Here is a 19776-nt window from a genome sequence, read left to right as displayed (position 1 = left end):
TGTATCTGCGTGGGTTTTCTCTGGGGGCTCCAGTTTCCTCTCACCCTTAGAAAACATACAGGGGTGTAGGTTAATGGGGTGTAAATTGGGTGGCATGGACTTCTAGGGCCGAATTGGCCTGTTACAGTGCTGTATGTCTAAATTTAAAAATTTTAGAATATATATATGTATATATGACCTTAGTAAAGTGTTCAATAAGATCTCTCTTGATAGGTTGATGAGAAGATGATTTGGATGAAAACGTTGAAGTATTAGAAGGCAAAAGGTTTAAGGAAATAGATGGAAAGTCTAAGAGATTTACAAGGCAAGTTTATTTTCAAAAAGAGAGAATTGAATTGTTGCCATGTGCACTGAGAGACAATGGATCCTCAGCTTAATGAAATTAAGTAAATTATTCCAGAATATTAATACATATTTATTTTATGTTATACATTTATGCACATGATTATTATGAGCCATGTGAAAAAATTATTATACATGTATGTGTGTGCACTACAGTCCAGAGAATCATGGTTTTGTCTGGTTTTATATGTACAGATGGTAATAAAAGTGAACTTGAGAAAGTTTGTTTGCATGCTATACAGACAAGTCCGCTCATACTCAAGGAAAAGAAGTAGCGTAAAATAAAACAAAAGTGCAGAGTATAGTTTTACAGTGAAAAGTTCAGTTAAATCTGTATAAGGGCATCATTATTCTTATAATGAGAAATCCATTCAATATTCTGAAAATAGCTGGGAAGAAATTGTCCTTGAAACTGGTAGTGCAGGTTTTCAAACTCACATACGCTGTCGGACATGAGTGGGGGGAGAAGAGTGTGACCAGGGGTAGGATGGGTCTTTTGTGCTTTCTCAAGGCAGCAGGAAGTTAGATAGTGTCAATGGAGGGACTGTTGGTTTGGACGATGGCCTGGCTGCTTTCACAACTTAATGCAATTTCTTGCTATCTGGCCAGAGCAGTTCCCGTACCAAGCTGTGATGTTGATGTACCCGGACAGGATGCTGAATTGTTTTAACCTTTTAAGAAAGTAGAATTCCTGTAATGCACTGCCCAGAGAAGTAGTGGAAAAAGATAAAATAGCTAATGTTCAAGAGGCATTTGGACAGGCTGAAAATGTAGTGATATAGACAATGTCCAGGAGGATAGGATGAGTTAAAATTGATACCATGTGCAGCGCCGACATCATGTTCTGAATGCCCTATTCCTGTGCTGTACAATGTACAGCATGATGCAAAATCATCAAACTTATAATTTTGAGTGATATGAGAATGCAATATGAATGAATGTATAAAGGGTTCAGATATGGAGAAAAAATGCTGATGAAGTGATGAGAAAGGTGATAGGAGTGGAGGACAATAATAACAAGAAAAACATTATTTGAATAAAAACTGCATAGGCTACAAATCCAAAGCAGAACAGGAATAAACATTCAACAGATTAGGCAGAATCTACAGAGAGAACAAGTCAACATCTCAGGTCAATATCCCTCATCAGAACTTGAAAAGTGAGAGAACAAATGTATTTACAGTTGCAGACAGGCTTAAGGGTTAGAGAGGACAGAGAGGATGTCTGATGTCTGAAAATTCATTCAAGGAACCACTATTTTTAGTGATGTCAGTTAGAATAAGGTAAAAGAAACAGGAGGACGAACCTAATCTATGCTTCAAGTCTGCTGCACACTTCATAACATAACATAACAATTACAGCACGGAAACAGGCCATTAGGCCCTTCTAGTCCACACCGAACCAAACACCCCTTTCTAGTCCCACCTCCCTGCACAATGCCCATAACCCTCCATCTTCTTCTCATCCATATACCTGTCCAACCTTTTCTTAAATAATACAATTGACTCCGCCGCCACTATTTCTCCCGGAAGCTCATTCCACACGGCTACCATTCTCTGAGTAAAGAAGTTCCCCCTCATGTTACCTCTAAACCTCTGCCCCTTAATTCTTAACTCATGTCCTCTTGTTTTAATCTTTCCTCCTCTTAACGGAAATAGTCTATCCACATCCACTCTGTCTATCCCTTTCATAATCTTAAATACTTCTATCAAATCCCCTCTCAACCTTCTACGCTCCAAAGAATAAAGACCTAATCTGTCCAATCTCTCCCTATACTCTAGATGCTTAAACCCAGGTAACATTCTGGTAAACCTTCTCTGCACTCTCTCCACTCTGTTTATATCCTTCCTATAATTAGGCGACCAGAACTGCACACAGAACTCCAAATTAGGCCGCACCAACGTCTTATACAATCTCAACATCACCTCCCAACTCCTATATTCCATGCAATGATTGATAAAGGCCAGCATACTAAAAGCCTTCTTCACCACCCTATTCACGTGAGTTTCTACCTTCAGGGAACGATGTACCGTTACTCCTAAATCTTTCTGCTCTTCTGTATTCATCAATGCTCTCCCATTTACCACGTATGTCCTATTCTGATTCTTCTTACCAAAATGAAGCACCTCACACTTATCAGCATTAAATTCCATCTGCCATTTTTCAGCCCACTTTTCTAAGCAGCCCAAATCCCTCTGCAATCCTTGAAAACCTTCTTCATTATCCACTATTCCACCTATCTTAGTATCATCTGCATATTTACTAATCCAATTGACCACCCCATCATCTAGATCATTAATGTATATAACGAACAACAATGGGCCCAATACAGATCCTTGAGGCACACCACTGGTCACCGGCCTCCAACCTGACAGACAATTATCCACTACCACTCTCTGGCCTCTCCCTTTCAGCCAATGTTCAATCCATTTGACTATCTCAAAATTTATACCTAAAGACTGCACTTTCTTAACTAACCTTCCATGTGGTACCTTATCGAAGGCCTTACTGAAGTCCATATAGACAACATCCACTGCGCTACCCTCATCCACATTCCTAGTCACCTCTTCAAAAAATTCAATCAGATTGGTCAAACATGACCTTCCTCCCACAAATCCATGTTGAGTGCTCCTGATCAGACCCTGTCTATCCAGATGTTTATAAGTACTATCTCTAAGAATTTTCTCCATTAATTTACCTACCACAGACATCAAACTTACAGGCCGATAGTTGCCAGGCTTCCTCCTTGAACCCTTTTTAAATAACGGAACCACATGCGCAATGCGCCAATCCTCCGGCACTATTCCCATATCTAATGACATTCAACAAGATCAAGATTCAACATTCCTTTTATTGTCAAGTAATAATACAAAAAATGTAATATAGACAAAATTCATAAACTTTTGCCTGCCCCTTCCCAATAATAAAAGAGAGAGAAGCAAAAGAGAGTCCCTTCAGAGTCACTGAGTGCCGATCAATTCGCCTCCAGCATTCTGCAGCCTCATAGACTCCTGTTTCAATCCATCGGGAACCTGCACTCCAGATCCAAACATCTGATACAATCAGGAAGTTTTCAGGAGCCCTTCTTGCCCTCAGCCTCCCCTCAAATCTCAGTTCTGATACCTGGTTCCCATGGCCCAGTTTCCAACAGCCCACATGGTCCTTCAAGTGCAAGTCGCCAGCAGCTCACAGCCTGTGTGAGTCCTTCAGCTGCCGAGCCCCCCAGTGTCGTGGTCACCTTCCTGCAGTGTATTCTCCCAGGTTTCTCCTTTGCAATTGGAGGTGTTCCCCCATTTCTGTTGCCCTGTGCCAGTCTGCTGCTTCTCTGGAATCTGCAACCCCTCGTGGTCTGCTGACCAGCACAGACGCTGCCATCTTGAGCACAAACCTCCATGGTTACAGGATGTTTTTAAAAAAAAAATCCCTTGCCCCTCTAAGAGGATGTTCAAAGCCTGTACAGAGCTGTTCGCATCTCGTAGGGCAGTAGGACCCTGTGAAGCAGCTCTGTGTTCCCTGCTCTCTCAGGTCCATACCAGTGGTAGCGGTGCCATTACAGCAGCTCCGGTAGTGCCATTATTTTTTCTCTTTAATATCAATAACAGTTTCCCTTTTCACCCCATATTCTGAGATCTCCTCATTATTCAAATTATTTGCTAACCTGTGCCTTGAATATATTTAAGGATTTTATCTCCACTGCTCTCTGTGGTGGATTCCAATGATTCAGAGATGAAATTCTCCTCCGCTCCCTATGAAATTGCAACCCCTTAATCTGGAACAATACTTCTTAACTCCACTAAGTGGAATATCTTCTCCGCATTCACACTATCAATCATCTCAGAATCATATACATTTCAATATCTTACATTGTTCTGTTTATCTTTAAAATGAGCCCAGCAAATCTTCTCTGCACAACCTCCAACAGGAGTAAATTATTTCATGAATATAGAGATGAAAATTGTTTTTCTCACTAGCAATCACTTATTTAAAACTTCCATCAACTGTTGTGCTCTCCATCCGACAGAGCCAACATTTTATCTTGTTTCTTTCCCTTTCTGATGGAAATTAAAGGAATGATTACTTGGATAGATTTGGACTCCACTCTATAACATGCTTCATGCTCTCTGCAATTTAGAACATGTTTATCTCACATTTCCAAGTTCTGGTGAAAGATCATTGGCCTGAAATGTTTCCTAAGGTCAATGTTTCACTTGGCACAGATGTTTGTTGATCTGCTGGTTGCTTCCAGCATCTCCTGCTTTGTATTTGCTGATTAATCTGTTCTTTATAAAAATCCATCCATTTTTGAAACTAAAAGGTTGAGTTCCTTTGTAATTACAAGGCAAACAAGGTTTTAACCCATTTTTATGTGATATTTTAATATATATATAGACATATATATACAAAATATATATATACACATATATATATATATATATATATCTATATATATATATATATCTATATATATATATGTATGGACACATGCATTCACTCATGCACTTCATAACAATTTTCTATTATAAATAGCACATTACCAATCTTATAAAAGGTTATTGTATTGTTCACTGTAACTAAAATTAAAAGGACTTTAACATCTTTTCCATTTTATCTTTAGTAGTAGCTAATCTATCTTCATTCATTCTAGGGTAGGAGAAGAAAGAATAATGCTATGCTCATTTTACTATCAATAGAATGATTTAAAATAATCAAGACATAATTGTATTGTTCCAGAAGTATTTTGTAAAAACTTGCCCTAATAAAACTTAAACTGGTTGATATTTTTGGTTCTAAGAATACTCTTTCATTGCAGTTCATAATCCAGGCATAAATTGTACAAAACCAAGATCAAGTCTGCATTCATTATTATAAAAGCAAGATTGATTAGACAATTTAACAGCTATCTTTAGCTGATGTTATTTAAGCATGTGTAATAATAGTTCCTACAATAGATTTGACAGCAAAAATTTCATTCATACTTTAGCCACATTTCACACAGATTGAGTCTTTTCTCTAATAATTCCAAATAAAGTAACAAACCATTTCAGAGAACTGAAATTCAGAAGACTCACAGATATTTGACAGGTCACCTCTAAGTCACTGAACCATAATATAGCAATTTTACCAAAAAGCAATTTCCATAACTGCCCCTTGATGAAATGTCAAAAACAATCTAATACTCCATATGAAAGCAAACAGGTGCAGGTTAAGCAATTTCATTTCAACCCACGGCTCTCACGGCAAGTAGCTATTCCCTTCCATTTCACAGCTAATGTTCCATTAGTAACTGCAGCCCCCAGCATATAGCATGCAAACCTTTTTTTCACACACATCACAAAGCAATGCAGAGTCACTTTCTCCCACCTGGCCCATTTAATGAAGTAGGGCAAATGGTTGAGCAGATTGAATGTGTAATAAGAATATCGAGTAATCTCTGTCACTGCCCAAGTAACCAGGAAAAGAACGACACTCTCTTCATTCTGTATCTGCAGATGTTTGCATGAAAAAATACAAGTTCAGCTACAAGGCATGTAAATGTAAACAATTTAGCTCTAGATTCTGAAATGCTTCAGAAATGACAGAATACAAATTAAACCACCTCCTGTGCCTACATCAAAATTCAGCACTCTTATATGTGCAGATGACTTAACATTTCACTTTATACCTTCCCAAAAAATCTCCATATTTATATGTATTTACTTCCAACAATAAGATTTTAGCTCAGGAAATGCTGTAAGTCACACAGGATCCATAGAAAGAAAAACAGAATATTTCAAGTTCAAGACCTTTCTTCAGAACGAGGGAAGAATTTTTAAAAAAACACTTTTTAAGCTGCCTAGCAAGTGAGAGGAAGGACATGGAGTACAAAGGGAGCATTTAAGATGGGGTGAGGTCAGGGTAAGTTGCAGAGTGATGATTCAAAATGCAGAACTGGTAGACTTTGGCCAGCTGGACAAGCTGTGCAAAAGGAGAGGATGGATTACAGCAGGATGGCTAATTCTAGGAAGTGCAACACCCCATGAAAGGAATGTTAAAAATTACCTCAGAAAAATTATGTTTTTATAAAGCGTGCTTGCAATATCCTTGCATATATCAAAGTAGGAAGTCACAATTAACCTTTCTGAAAGACTTGTTCAAATTACTGTCTTCATTTCTGTGTTCCATATTCTAAAGAAAGAAGTCCTTGAGAGATGGCAAAGAGCCTGCATGTTTTCTTCCTGCTCAGCTATTTGTGATCTTGTGAATGGCGACACTGCAGTTTGGATTCAAGTTTAGTCGAGAAGTGGATAAAATCACCAGCAATAGGGATTGGGAAGGAGAACATGCTACTTGCATTCTTATTGTTCTATCCAGTTCCTATGCCTCCACTTCACAGTTATGCCACAGTAACAGGGACAACACCAGCAGGAGATTTAGTACTCAATAAGGTAAACATACCGGTCTTATACTGTGAACAACAAACCACACGATGAAAATTCTGGACAGGACCTGGACCCCAGTAACAAGTACTGATGTTCGCACGATACCTAAAAAGACAATGAAAAGTTACAATGCAATCAATAAAGACGAAATTCCACATTTAATACCATATCAAATTTACAACTTCCTTACCTATTCCACAGTGGACAATCTGGGGAGTATTAAAAGAAAAAAAAAGTGAGCATATTACAAACAAGTAAAATCTATATTGTATACCATCAGCAAAAGAAATACCTCTAGTAATGCAAATGTCTGGAAGAACTTGAGTGTCTTTTGTATATTCCTGTACAGTCCCTTGTGTGTTCTTTTTTGGTAAGAAAACCGGATCATGGCCACAGCCAGTACTAGCCACCTTGAGAGAGAAAAGTATTCATAGCAAAAAGATGTATAGTTAATTTCAAAATAAAATATTATGATTATCAGCTGACAGAAGAATTCAAAATCACATTACAAACACATTATTTATTTATCCTGTCAAATGTTGAGGAAGAAGTGACATTATTAAAAACAGAAATCATGAAATACAGCAGGTGCATGACCATGTTAGGAGTGATATCAGGAAGCAATAATTAACATTAATCCCATTGGAAAAACCTATTGAAGATAGGCCAGTGGTTAATCTGCCAGTTACTCATTAGTGCTGATCTCCAAAAAGCACCAGATTAGTGTGATTTATGTTTTTAAATGGCAGCGCTTTTGGAGCTGCTGTTGGTGCAGACACGGGAAAGTGGAGATTCAGCGCTGCACCAAAGGGTTCAACTGCCTGGTCCTAATGCTGACGGCCTTGTACAGGTTTTAAATGGCCTGTTAAAAGAGCTGACCAGGTTCTATTTTAAAATCCTGCAACATTGGAGTCTGTTCCCAAGATGGTGGTGGCTGTGCTCCAGAGTTGCAGACTCCAGGGGAGCAGAGGACCGGCGCCAGGGACCATAAATGGGAAGAACACCCCCTGTTGAAGTGGAGAAGCAGAGGAGATTACCCAACAGGGCAGTGATCAAGATGGCAAACCAACAAAGGGCTCAGTGGCTGAGGGACCCACGCAGGTGTGGTAGGGGGGCCTGCATGGGCTGCAGGGTGTTGCTGCAGAATTTGAGAGGGTGCTGAGGGCAAGGAGAGCTTGCAAAGGGCCTCGGGTGCTGAAGGGGTCCTGAATGTGTTGTAAGTTTGAATCTGCAGCTCAGGTTGCCGATGGATGGAACAGGAGTCTGTGCAACTTCAGAGGCTGTGGGAGCACTGGAGGCGAATCCACAGACAGTCAGTGACTCTGAAGGGACTTTCTTTTGCTTTTCTTTCTCTTATTGTAAGGGGGTGCCAGGCAACACTAATGCTGATTCTTTACCTACCTTATGGCAAGCAGAAGGCAGTTTTGTGGAATATTACATGTTCTGTACTATTATATGACAATAAACAAATCTTAAATAAACATTCTATTCATTTTATAGTTTCAAATCACCCCTCCCCACTGCCCCTACATACTCTTTCCCAACTCCCAACCGTGGGAGTAATTCATGATGCAATTTTTTTTTTAAAAGACTTTCAACAGAGCATCATGTATTTTTGTTTAATGATTATATATTTCCTCTGAAGCCTTGTCTGAAAACAAGCATACTTGTTCAAACCCATGATATTCCAAGAGAATTTCTATATTTTCAGAGTCCACCAGTCTGGAGTACATCAGACGGAATATCTTTCGGGTCCCATTATTAATTACTCTAAAACTCTCATAATCCTTTAGTGGTTACACAGAAATCCTAATGGTCAAACACCAGGTTCATCAAGACTGAGCTTCCCATATTCATTTGAAACACATAAGGGTTCCTGCACTCCCCCTACACTGAATACACTGTAAAATGTGATCATACAATTGTGTAACATTCAAAACCAAGCAAATTAAAGCAAATTTCACTTGCAAAAGTTCATGAATTGAAGCAATTACCTTTGAAAAGATGGTGAGTGTGATTGTGTGCTTGAGAGGAGTTTAAAAGAGGTAATTTAATTGGTGACTGGCTAATTACCAGCAGACCACAAAAGGAGAGCAGGGACAAGCAGAATGGCTATTTTTAGTGTTTTGGCCTGAAAAGGATGAGTGAAAGGCTGAGATGTTGAAGGTGGCTATTCTAAAGGAGGACATATGTAACATATGACCATGACCTTCTTTGTAATGGCCACCTGGAAGTGACAGCATCGCTTTATGAAAAAAGGTGCAGCAAGAAGGCACAAGTCTGAGAAGTTTTTGGGTGTAGCCATGTTGAGAGGAAGTGCTTAATGGGCCAAAAAGTATTGAGGTTTTGTTTTGGGAGGCTCTAGTGAGTGAAGGCAAAGGTGAAGTCAGTCTTCCTGCTTGTACAGTTGGAGCAGTGGAAATGGCAGTAGTATGTTTCACTTGCAAGATGTGGGAAATCAGTGTCCCTAACGACCTCACCTATAAGAAGTATACCAAATGAAGCTCCTTACAAACTGCATTAGGGAGCTAGAGATGGATGAACTACAGATTATTTGAGAGGCTGAGGGGTTGATAGAGAGGAAACAGAGGGAGGCAGTCACACCATGATGGCAGGTAGCTGGGTGACTGAGGAAGAAGGAAAGAATCAGTCTGAGCAGGTTATCCCTGTAGCTATTCCTGACAACCTACCAGGACTAAGCCACAGTAGCCAGGTCTCTGGGTCTGTGGTTCAGATGGGAAGGAAGCATAGAGGAAGAGACTGATGGTACAAATGAGAGATTCTGTGAACAATATTGAGACTCCAGGACAGTATGTTGCCTCTGAGGTGCCAAGGTCAGAGACAACTCTGATAGAGTCTACTGCATTCTTGAGTGGAAGGGTGAACAGTCAGAAGTAGTGGAACACCAATGACATAGATAGGAATAGGGATGAGGTCCTGAAGAGTGATTATAGAGAGTTAGAAAGTTTAAAAAGTCTGACCTTGAAGGTAGCAGTTTCTGAACTGGTGCCTATGCCAGTGGGGGTAAAAATAGAAAGATATAGCAGATGAATATATGGCTGAAGGGTTAGTGCAGCGGACAGGGGTTCATGTTTGTGGCTCATTGGGTTCTTCTCTCAGAAAGATGTAACCTGCACGGTCTGAAAGGTGTTTGTACTTTCTCCCCAGGACCTGCGTGAGTTTTCACAGGGCGTCCAGTTTATTCCAACCCAACAAAACATATGGACTGGTATGTTAATTGGGTAGATCATTAAAAAAAAGGTTATTGTGGAAAGTGAAAGAAGAAATTGCTGGAGGATTGATGATGATCTTTGTGTCATCGCCAGTCACAGGAATGATACTGCAGGAATGGAAGATGGCAAATATAGTTCCCTTGATCAAGAAAAATGATGAAGAATCCTGGGAATTAAAGCCCAGTGACTCTTGCATCAATAGTGGACAAACTATTGGAGAGAATTCTTCAGGACAGGATTTACAAGCATTTGTAGATGTATAGCTTTATTGGCAAGTTCATGTCTCACAAGCCTCAATGAGTTTTCGAGGAGGTAAGAAAAGAAATCGATGAAGGTAGGTCGGTGAATGTAGTGTATATGGTGTAGGACCACTCCACCACGGCACTAGGAAGCTGCTCATTGAACTTGACAGTGAGGTGGGAAACATATCAAGGGTTCAGGCTTCTGGTCATGCCATGCTCTCTGCCCCAGTTATCCTGGGACTAGACTTCCAGTGTCACTTCCACAGCCTCACCCCTACCTTCGGTGGCCCACTCTCCCCACTAACCATCGACAGCACAAAGTCCAGTGACCGCCCTCAGTCCACCTTCGGGCTCTCCACCCTATGGGTGCCCCCTCCATCCTTTTTCAATTTCCTTATGCCAGACTGTAAGCCCACAGCTGCCAAGAGCAGGCAGAACTGTGCGGCTGACAGGACCTTTATCAAGGCCAGGGTGAGACTGGCGGAAGGAGTTATAGAGCCTAGCATCAGCCCCTGGAGAGCCTAGGTCCTTGTCATAAAAGAGGGCAGCAAACCGAGGATGTCATTGACAATAGGCAGACCATCAACCAGTACACCCAGCTGGATGCCTACCCACTGCCCTGCAACCCTGACATATTCAACAAGAAAGCCCAGTACAGGGTTTTCTCCATGGTTGACCTGAAGTCGGCCTACCATCAGTTCCCTAATCATGCCTGGGATAAACCTTATACCACATTTGAGGCAGATGGGTGCCTCTACCAGTTCTGCCGGGTTTCAGCAGGAGATGGACTGCATGGTAGACCGGCAGAATCTAAGAACAACCTTCTCGTACCTGGACAATGTCATCATCTGTGGCCATGACCAGCAAGACTATGATGCCAACCTGGAGAGATTTCCCTGGTTGGCTGAGGCACTGAATCTCACTTACAACAGGGAGAAGTGCTTATTCTGCATCACCTACCTCGCCATCCTGGGGTGCATCGTGGAACATGGTGTTATTGTTCCTGACCCTGAATGCATGCGCCCCTCCCCTACATGCTCAAGGCCCTCCGCAGGTGCCTAGGGCTTTTCTCTTACTACTCCCAGTGGGTCCCTCGCTTCTCAGACAAGGTCCGCCCACTAGCCCAAGCCACCACTTTTCCCCCTCCCTGCTGAGGCACAAGCAACCTTTGCCCACAACAGATAGGACATCACCAATGCCATAATGCATGCCATGGATGAGACCACCCCATTTCAGGTGGAGTGCAATCTCTCTGATGTTGCCCTCTCTGCCACCTTCAATCAAGGGAGCAGACCTGTGGCCTTTTTCTCCAGGACCCTCCATGGTTCAGAGCTCGGACATTCCTCCAAAAAGGAGGCCCAGGCGATCATAGAAGCAATCTGCCACTGGCACCACTACCTGGATGGCAGAAGGTTCACCCTTTTCACTGACTTGAGCCCAGTGGCATTCATGTTCAGCACCAAGAGGCAAGATCAAAACGACAGGATCTTGCGCTGGAGAGTTGAGCTGGCCATTTTCAGCTACAACATCTAGTATAGGCTGGGGAAGCTCAAAGACTCCCTCAATGGCCTGACCTGGACTTGCGTCAGTACACAGTCCAAACAGCTTCAGGTGCTGCACGACACCCTTTGCCATCCGGGCGTCACATGCCTGTACCCTTCATTAAGTCCCAGAACCTCACCTTCATCATCCAAGAAGTCTGGACCATGACTGAGTTTTGCAGGGTCTGTGCAGAGTGTAAACCCCACTTCTTTCGCCTGGCCCTTTGAGCAACTTAGTGCCAACTTCAAGGGATCACTGCCTTCCACGAATAAGAAAGTCTATTTCCTCTAAATCATAGATGAATATTCCTGTTTTCCCTTTACCATCCCTTGCCCTGACACCTCCACCACCTCCGTTATCAAGGCACTGGCACAGATATTCGTCATGTTTGGATATCCAGCAATTATCCACAGTGACCTGGGGTTCAGCTTCATAAGTGAGAAGCTGCACCAGTACCTGACAGTGCAAGGCCTCATGGCTAGTCGCACGACTCGCTACAACCCCAGGGGGCAACAGGCAGGTGGAGCGTGAAAACTAGGTCATCTGGAAAGCAGTCCTCCTGCCCTGAGGCTGAAAGGCTGGACCATCAACTATTGGCAAGAGGCCCTCTGCAAGGCGCTCCTTGCCATATGGTCACTCTTGTGCATGGCTACCAATCAGATCCCTCACAAACGCCTTTTCTCCTTTCCTAGGAAATTGGCAACTGGCATCTCCTTGCCAGTGTGACTGATGTCTCCGGGACCAGTACTCTTCTGCAAACACATGAGGACCCACAAATCCGAACCCCTGGTCAAGCAGGTGCTCCTTCTCCATTCAAACCCAAATTACACCTATGTCAAGTACCCCAATGGACGTGAGGACACAATCTTGACCAGGGACCTGGCACCAGCAGGAACCCAGCCCTCTCACCCTGGGCTCACCTGGCCCATCCAGGATCCATCAGGAGCCGACACTCTCTCTCCACCTCTCCAGAAGGCCCCACACCCCGTGGATCTACCCCACACCTACACCCCCTCTCTGCCAGACACCATCCTGCCCACACCACTGGCTGCCCCAGACCCAGCCGACCCTCAGGAAACCCTGCCCCTACTGACCATTGACCAGGCACCTGTCCTGCAATGGTCCACGTGGTACAGACGACCGCCAGACTGTCTGAACTTGCAGATACTACACGGTACCGAGGACACCGCCCCCCTCCACCCCCACTGCCAAGGACTCATTTTAAGAAAGGGGTGAATGTGGTGATACAACCACTACACTGGCCACACTCCTACCAGCCTACTGCAGGGAGGATCACTGTACCTGCAAGTAGGCAACCTGGGAGGCTGGCCCCACCTGCTGGCTGTCAATCACAGGCCCATATAAAGACTCGAGCTGGCCCCTTCGGGGGCCAGCAAAGAAACTAAGACTAGTGTACAAGTTTAAGCTAATTTAAAGCCTGTTTTACATTCTGTGGTCTTTGCGTCAGAATAATTTGCACAGCAGCGCTCACAGTAGGTTTACACACTTGGCACAACATTGTGGGCTGAACAGCCTGTACAGTGCTGTAGTTCTTTGTATTAAAAGTCTTGATAAAAGATCCTGACGAAAATGTTTACTGTCCATTTCTCTCCACTGAGCCCCTCCAGCTTCCCATTGTTTGCTCATGGATTCCAACATCCTGTTTTTTTCTCAAATTAAAAAAAAGTGTTTGACTTTTTATGAAGGGGCAGAACATCAACCAGTGGTCCGGAAAATATGCCACTCTGGCACCACCAAAGTCCCAAACATGCCTGATTAAGATTCACTACAGTAGTTAGTCTTCCTTTTGGGGGGAAAAGGCTGAAAATTACAGAGCTTGACTTTCATCATGAATGTTTGTGTGCATGAGATACAAAGATAAAATAAAAATTTGATTGCCCATCCACTGTCCTTTGTGATCTTTCTGGATAAAAGTCAATGTCCAACTACAACCGTTTATTCATATGCTGAATCATTTTTTGGAAATAAGTGTTGCATTGAGTCTATTTTGCTTTATTGACATTACAATACATTTCTTTCTCATTTTGTCTCTGAAAGCAAGTTGCATGCTATTTGATAGAAACTAAGAGATCAAAAGATGGAATAGACTATATGTGAATGGAGACAAGTTCAAATACAAGAAAATAGTAGGCCCCTGGAGAGTGTTCAAGAACTGAGACACTTCAGGATCTATGAATGCAGTGGCACATGTTGGGAATGTAGTGAAGAAGGTATTTGGTCCACTTGCCTTCATTAGTCAATGGACTGTGTGAAGGAGCAGAGACATTGTGTAACAATTTGACAAGATTGTAGTGAGAGAACACTAGGAGTGATGTGCACAGTTCAGGTCACTCAGCCACAGGAAGCAAATCAATACATTGGAAAAGTTGCAGAAGATTCATGAAAATGTTACCAGGACTGACAACTTAAATAAAATGTAAGGCTGGATAGACTGGGAAGGTAGAAGACTAAGTGGGGACCCTGTTCAGCATAAAAACAGTGACGAGCACAGATAAACACCTCTTTTTTATTTCCCCCCAAGGTAAGGGAAACTAAAAAGGCACAGTGCAGTGAACTGAGATTCACTGGTGGTGTGTTATTACTGATGGCTTGCCCCGCTTCCCAGCTCTGCCCCCATCTACCTATAAATAAGCCTGGTCTCATGCCTAAACCCTGACCCCTCTGAAGACCACTTTAAGACCGTACCCTCAGTTATAAGCTAATAAAAGCTTATGTTTTCCCTTCAGTCATGAGAGCTTTTATTCAAGGTACACATGGGTTTAAGGTTAGAGGGGGTAAATTTAAAAGTGACCAGAGGGGCATGTTTTCCATGCTGAGGATACTGCATTTTCCATATCGTGTGGAAACTAGTATCGTTCAGATGTCCCTACTCACACTGCCCTCTCATTCTAAATTTTCGTTCTGAGAAATTCACTCTTGCTTAAACTACCTCCATGAGAACAATCCCCAACTATCCAATCCTTTGTTATAACGGCAGCACTCGGTTCCAAGCAAGATCCTTGTTAATTGCTATTGCACACTCTTTATTGCTACCACATCTTTCCTGAAGTGCAGTACACAATGTTCAAAGCGCTGTCCAACCAATTGATTTTAAAACAATACAGGGGGAATTCAGGCCCATGAAGCCAATGCAGTCCAATCAACCTACCAATCTCGTATGTTTTTTGGAGGGTGAGGGAAAACTGAAGCATCCAGAGGAAATCCATGCAGGTCACAAAGAGAACGTACAAACTCCTTGCAGACAGAGCAGGATTAAACCAGGTTGCTAGGTGCTGTCATAGCATTTTGCTGTAACATGACGTCCCAACTCTTTTACCAAATGCTTTGGCCAATAAAAGCGAATACGCCAAATGCTATTTTACAGTTTTGTCTATCTGTGTTCCTACTTTCATGGAGCTATGGCCCTGTACCCCAAGGTGTCACTAACATCAATGCTCCTAACGTCATACCACTTAATGTTATAAATGTTCCAAATGTTCCAATGTAATTTCAACTCTCAAAGTGCATTAGCTTACACTTGCCTGGATTAAGTTCAATCAGCTCCCACTCTGCCCAACTTTCCAGATGATCTATTGCACATGATATCCTGAGATATCATTTTTACTAAAATGACTCTTGACTATTGGTGAAAAGTATCAGATGTTTAGTAAGGATTCCTTAATCCACAATTATCAGTTTGCTGTGTCATTGGTGACACAAACAGGAATGGATAGTTTAGTATCTTAAATTGTACAGTTTGTCACGTTAGTCTGCTTTGTGCTGCCAAAGGGCTGACTTGTGAGCAGAGGCTGAGTGGGGAATAAAAAGGTAGTTTCACTCAGATGGAACAGCCTGTCTTCCTGCCCTGGTCCTGACACTGACATGAACCAATACTCATTGATGGGGCAGCAGTGGAAAGGGTTAAAAACAAGTTTCTGGGTGTCTGAAAATCTTTCCTGGAGCCTCTATGTCAATGCAATCACGAAGAAGGCTTGCCAGCATCTCTATTTTGTGAGAAGATTCGGTATGTCATCAAAGACTCTTGCAAATTTCTACAGGTGTACTGTGAAGAGTCTCTGGTTACATTGTTGCCGAGTATAGAAGTGTCGATGCAAAGGACAGGAGAAGACAAGAGAGTTGTGAACTCATCCAGTGCCATCACTAGCATCAATCTTCACTCCGTTAAGGACATCTATAAGAGGTGGTGTCTCAAGAAAGCAGTCTCTATCTTTGAGGGCCCCCACCACCCAAGCTATGCCCTCTTCACACTGATACCATCAGGAAGAAGGTAAAGGAGCATGAAGGCGAGCACCCAGCAGGTCAAGGACAGCTTCTTTCTCTAAGCCATCAGATTTCTGAATGGATAATGAACCACAAATACTAAAAAACTCTTATTTTTACACTAATTTATTTATTCTAAAGTGTAATTTTATAGCAATATTTGCACTGTATGCTGCTGCAAAACAACCAATTTCTTGGCATTCAGGACAAAAAATTCTCATTCTCTCTCTCACACACACATATACACCCCCCCTCCCCACCATTATAACAAAGCTTATTGTTGTGATGTTTGTTTTATTACAATAAATAGACACTTTTTTTAAAAAAACAACTAAATGTATCCTAAAAACTGTACATACACAGATGCAGACTTCATGGGAAAGCATCCATCTTTAATCTACTAAAGATGCAACAACCTTCCCAAGATGCAACATTCCCCAGATTCTACACACTCCATCTCTGACTCCTCCTGGTTGTAGCACTCTATCACTACATCCCTTTTTGTTGACATGCTTAATTAAACATGACACATTAATTCAATATTATTTCAATTTAAAGTTCAACACAAACGTAACATGAACATCAGGAGCACAAACTTTTAAGTGTCCAGTTCTTTGTTTGAAGTTCTCATAGTTGGAAACCATCCTGTCAATATCACCATTTATCCTTGGCCAATAAACATCAGTTCTGACCCTCCTCTTGCATTTTTCAATTCCAAGGTGCCGCTCAGGCTCCCTTTTCAGCATCTCTTGTCGCTGTGATTGAGGAATGACGATTCTGCTCTGTCTGAGTAGAAGTCCATTGACAACATTCAACTCAGCTCTGATGTTGTAGTATGGCTATCATTCACCTCTAGGCCATTTTTTCATTCAGATTCTTGACGACCTTCTGTAGAATTGTGTCTTTTTCTGTTTCAACTGTGATCTGTTTGGATTTCATGTCAGATACGGGAAGAGAGTCAGTGATCAGATTCACCAAGAGATTCACATCTATCTCTGTAGAACTCTCAATGTGTGCTTCACTTTATGTCAGTGCCCTGGATAACGCATCAGCTAACACGAATTCAGTCATAATGTTGTAGCTTCATCATCAATCTTTGGATTCTCTGTGACATTTCACTGAGATTTTTCTTGATTATTTCTATTATTGGCTTGTGGTTTATGTCTGCTATGAATGTTGGTAGACCATGCACATAACTGTGGAATTTTTTGAGTCCATAGACCAAACCTAGATGCTCTTTCTTGGTCTTTGCATATTGACATTCAGATGTTGTCATCAACATTGATGCATCTGCTACTGGCCTCTGATCTTCTTCACGGCCTGAAGTAGTATGGAATCTATTCCAACTTTTGAAGCATCCGAAGAAATTTTGTCTTTCTGGATGTGTTAAAGAATGTCAAAAGTACTGGTTCTGTAGTTAAAATTGTCTTCAGTTGTCCCCATTCTTCCTCATGGTCCACTTGAATTCACATTTGTCCTATAACAACTTCCTTAGGTACATTGGTAAATTCATACCAATCTTTCTTCCAAAACAATGAAATTGATCGTCCCCAGCACTCTCAATATGCCCTTTTTGCAATGGATCTGGGCATCTCTAAAATTACTTTCACCTTGCTCTTGTCTGGCTCTGCACTTACCTCTGACAGTTTATCTCCCAAAAAGGTGATTTCCTTCACACCAAACTGACATTTTTCTCTGTTTAACTTTTATCCATACTTCTGGATGTACTATGATGAGGTGTTCGTTGCATTGTTTTTGTGTGGATCCCCATAGAATCATGTCATCTATGAATACATGAACCCCATTTATGCCTTCTATGATGTGCTCCATTGCCCTGTGGAACACTTACAGAGCAGAGGAAATTCCAAAAGACCTCCTGAGACAGGAGTGTCAGCCAGTGTATTAAATATACAGTATTTTCCACTATCTCCGTGCAGTTTTATTTACCATAAGACCTGGGATACATCCAATTTAGTGAAAAACTTTGCACTGGCCATCTCACTGGTCATTTCATCCCTGGTTGGAATCTGATAATGTTCTTTCTTTATATGTCCATGCACACGCGTGGGTCACTGTTCTTTTTGATGCACACCATTGAATTCAGCCATTCTGTGGGATCCTCCATTTTCTTTGTGACTCCCTAGTGCCATCATTTGGTCAAGTTCCTGCTTGAACTTTTCTTTAAGTAGAACCCACCTTGGGCATGCTGTACATCCTCTTTTAACTGTATCTTATAGGTGAATGGTAGAACTCCAAACCCCTTGAAAATGTCAGGAAATTGATCCCATATTTCCCCTACGCTGTTCTGAGCAGGGTCACTGTTAATGTGATACACCCTCTTGATTAAGTTTAAGTTTTCACATGCTTTGTCACCAAGCAGTGAGTAATGTCTATTGAGGACTACTGGAAACCTGAGGTGGTGCTCTTTATCTTTAACTTTTACCTTGAGTTTGCATGTACCTTTCATGTTGATGCTCTGTCCATTGTATGCTTTGAGCAGTGCAGGATTTGCATGGATGTATGGCTTTATCTTCATTGCCCTGATGTCATGGTCCGAGATCAAATTGACCTTTTCCCCTGTGTCTAACTTTAAAGGAATATTTGTTCTATTTGTATGCAATGACATAGTCTATTTATCCTGCTCGACATTTTTCACTTCCTGTACCCCCATGCCCACGAAAAGTGTGTCACTGTGAGCAGTTTCTTCTATAGTGTGTAGTGTCTTCTATAGTGTGTCCACTTTTACTTCTGTTTAGTTTCCCCTTGGAAAAACATTGCTTTGCATAGTGATTCTGTCCTTTGCACTTGTTATAAACTTTTCCATAAGCTGGGCATTGCTTAGTGCCACATAATTTACAATTGAATGTCTCTCCATCTTTTTGTTAGTTCCTGTATCTCATTTTTTGTTTGTGTGTGTCCAGACACTGTGGCTACGACTATGCCTTCATTTTCACTGGCTTTTACACTATCACCGAACTTTTTCATGCATTACACAGCTAGTTCACTGGCATGGCATATCTTCACAGTTCCAGCTCTGCTCTCTTGCAGCAACCTCTCTCTCACTTTCTTATCAATAATACCGAGCACAATTTGATCATGGATCAGTGAATCTTGCAGCAGTCCTAAATTTCATGTTCTTGCTTTTATTTTTCTGTTGGAGTTCCCTCCATCTTTTCTTAAATAGCCTCCACCCATGGTTGATTTTCCAGTCCAATTTACAGTGTTAGGAGCTTTTAAACCCTTGATATTTTCTCTGCTGATATCAACTGTTACTTACTGTGCACAATATGTTTTTTTTCTTCTTTAACTCCTATGCACAGCAGAACTTGGCTGTTTCTTCCATTCCTGGTTCCATGCGATGTTTCTTTTATTACAATAAAGAAACTTGGGTTCTTTTTAAAAACAACTAGATGTACTAACTAAGCAAACAGCACTAAAAACACTACAGACACATGCAGACCTCATGGGAAGGCATCCATCTTGAATCTATGAAAGATGCAACAATTTTCACAAGATGCAACATTCCCCAGATGCTACACACTCTGTTTCCAACTCCTCCTGGTGGTAGCACTCTATCGTTTCAATTGTGGGGCTAGTACAGCAATCATTCCAGAAAGAAATTTGATAATTGAACTACATGGAGAAATAATCAAATAATGGGTGAATAATTTGCATTTACAATTTACTTACAACTTCAATCACCTTTAGTTCATACAC

The 19776-nt window shown here is 41.7% G+C and overlaps 1 protein-coding gene across 3 annotated transcripts in view; it reads right to left on the bottom strand.

Annotated features, from left to right (window-relative positions):
- The window catches only part of hacd1 (3-hydroxyacyl-CoA dehydratase 1), a 107418-nt gene that overhangs the window by 26391 nt on the left and 61251 nt on the right, over positions 1-19776 (bottom strand). For all 3 annotated transcript variants that reach the window (XM_069914250.1, XM_069914251.1, XM_069914249.1), the window contains exons 2-5: positions 7054-7171; positions 6952-6970; positions 6778-6866; positions 5704-5825 (exon numbers count right to left, since the gene is read on the bottom strand). In XM_069914250.1, coding sequence (XP_069770351.1) covers positions 5704-5825; positions 6778-6866; positions 6952-6970; positions 7054-7149 — 326 coding nt within the window. In that variant the 5' untranslated portion in view covers positions 7150-7171. The remainder of the gene's footprint in view (positions 1-5703; positions 5826-6777; positions 6867-6951; positions 6971-7053; positions 7172-19776) is intronic.

Source organism: Narcine bancroftii, chromosome 1 (genome assembly GCF_036971445.1).
Source record: "Narcine bancroftii isolate sNarBan1 chromosome 1, sNarBan1.hap1, whole genome shotgun sequence".
Classification (NCBI taxonomy): Eukaryota; Metazoa; Chordata; class Chondrichthyes; order Torpediniformes; family Narcinidae; genus Narcine; species Narcine bancroftii.
Note: the sequence above shows the minus strand (reverse complement) of the source record. Positions and strands in the feature narration are given on the sequence as shown.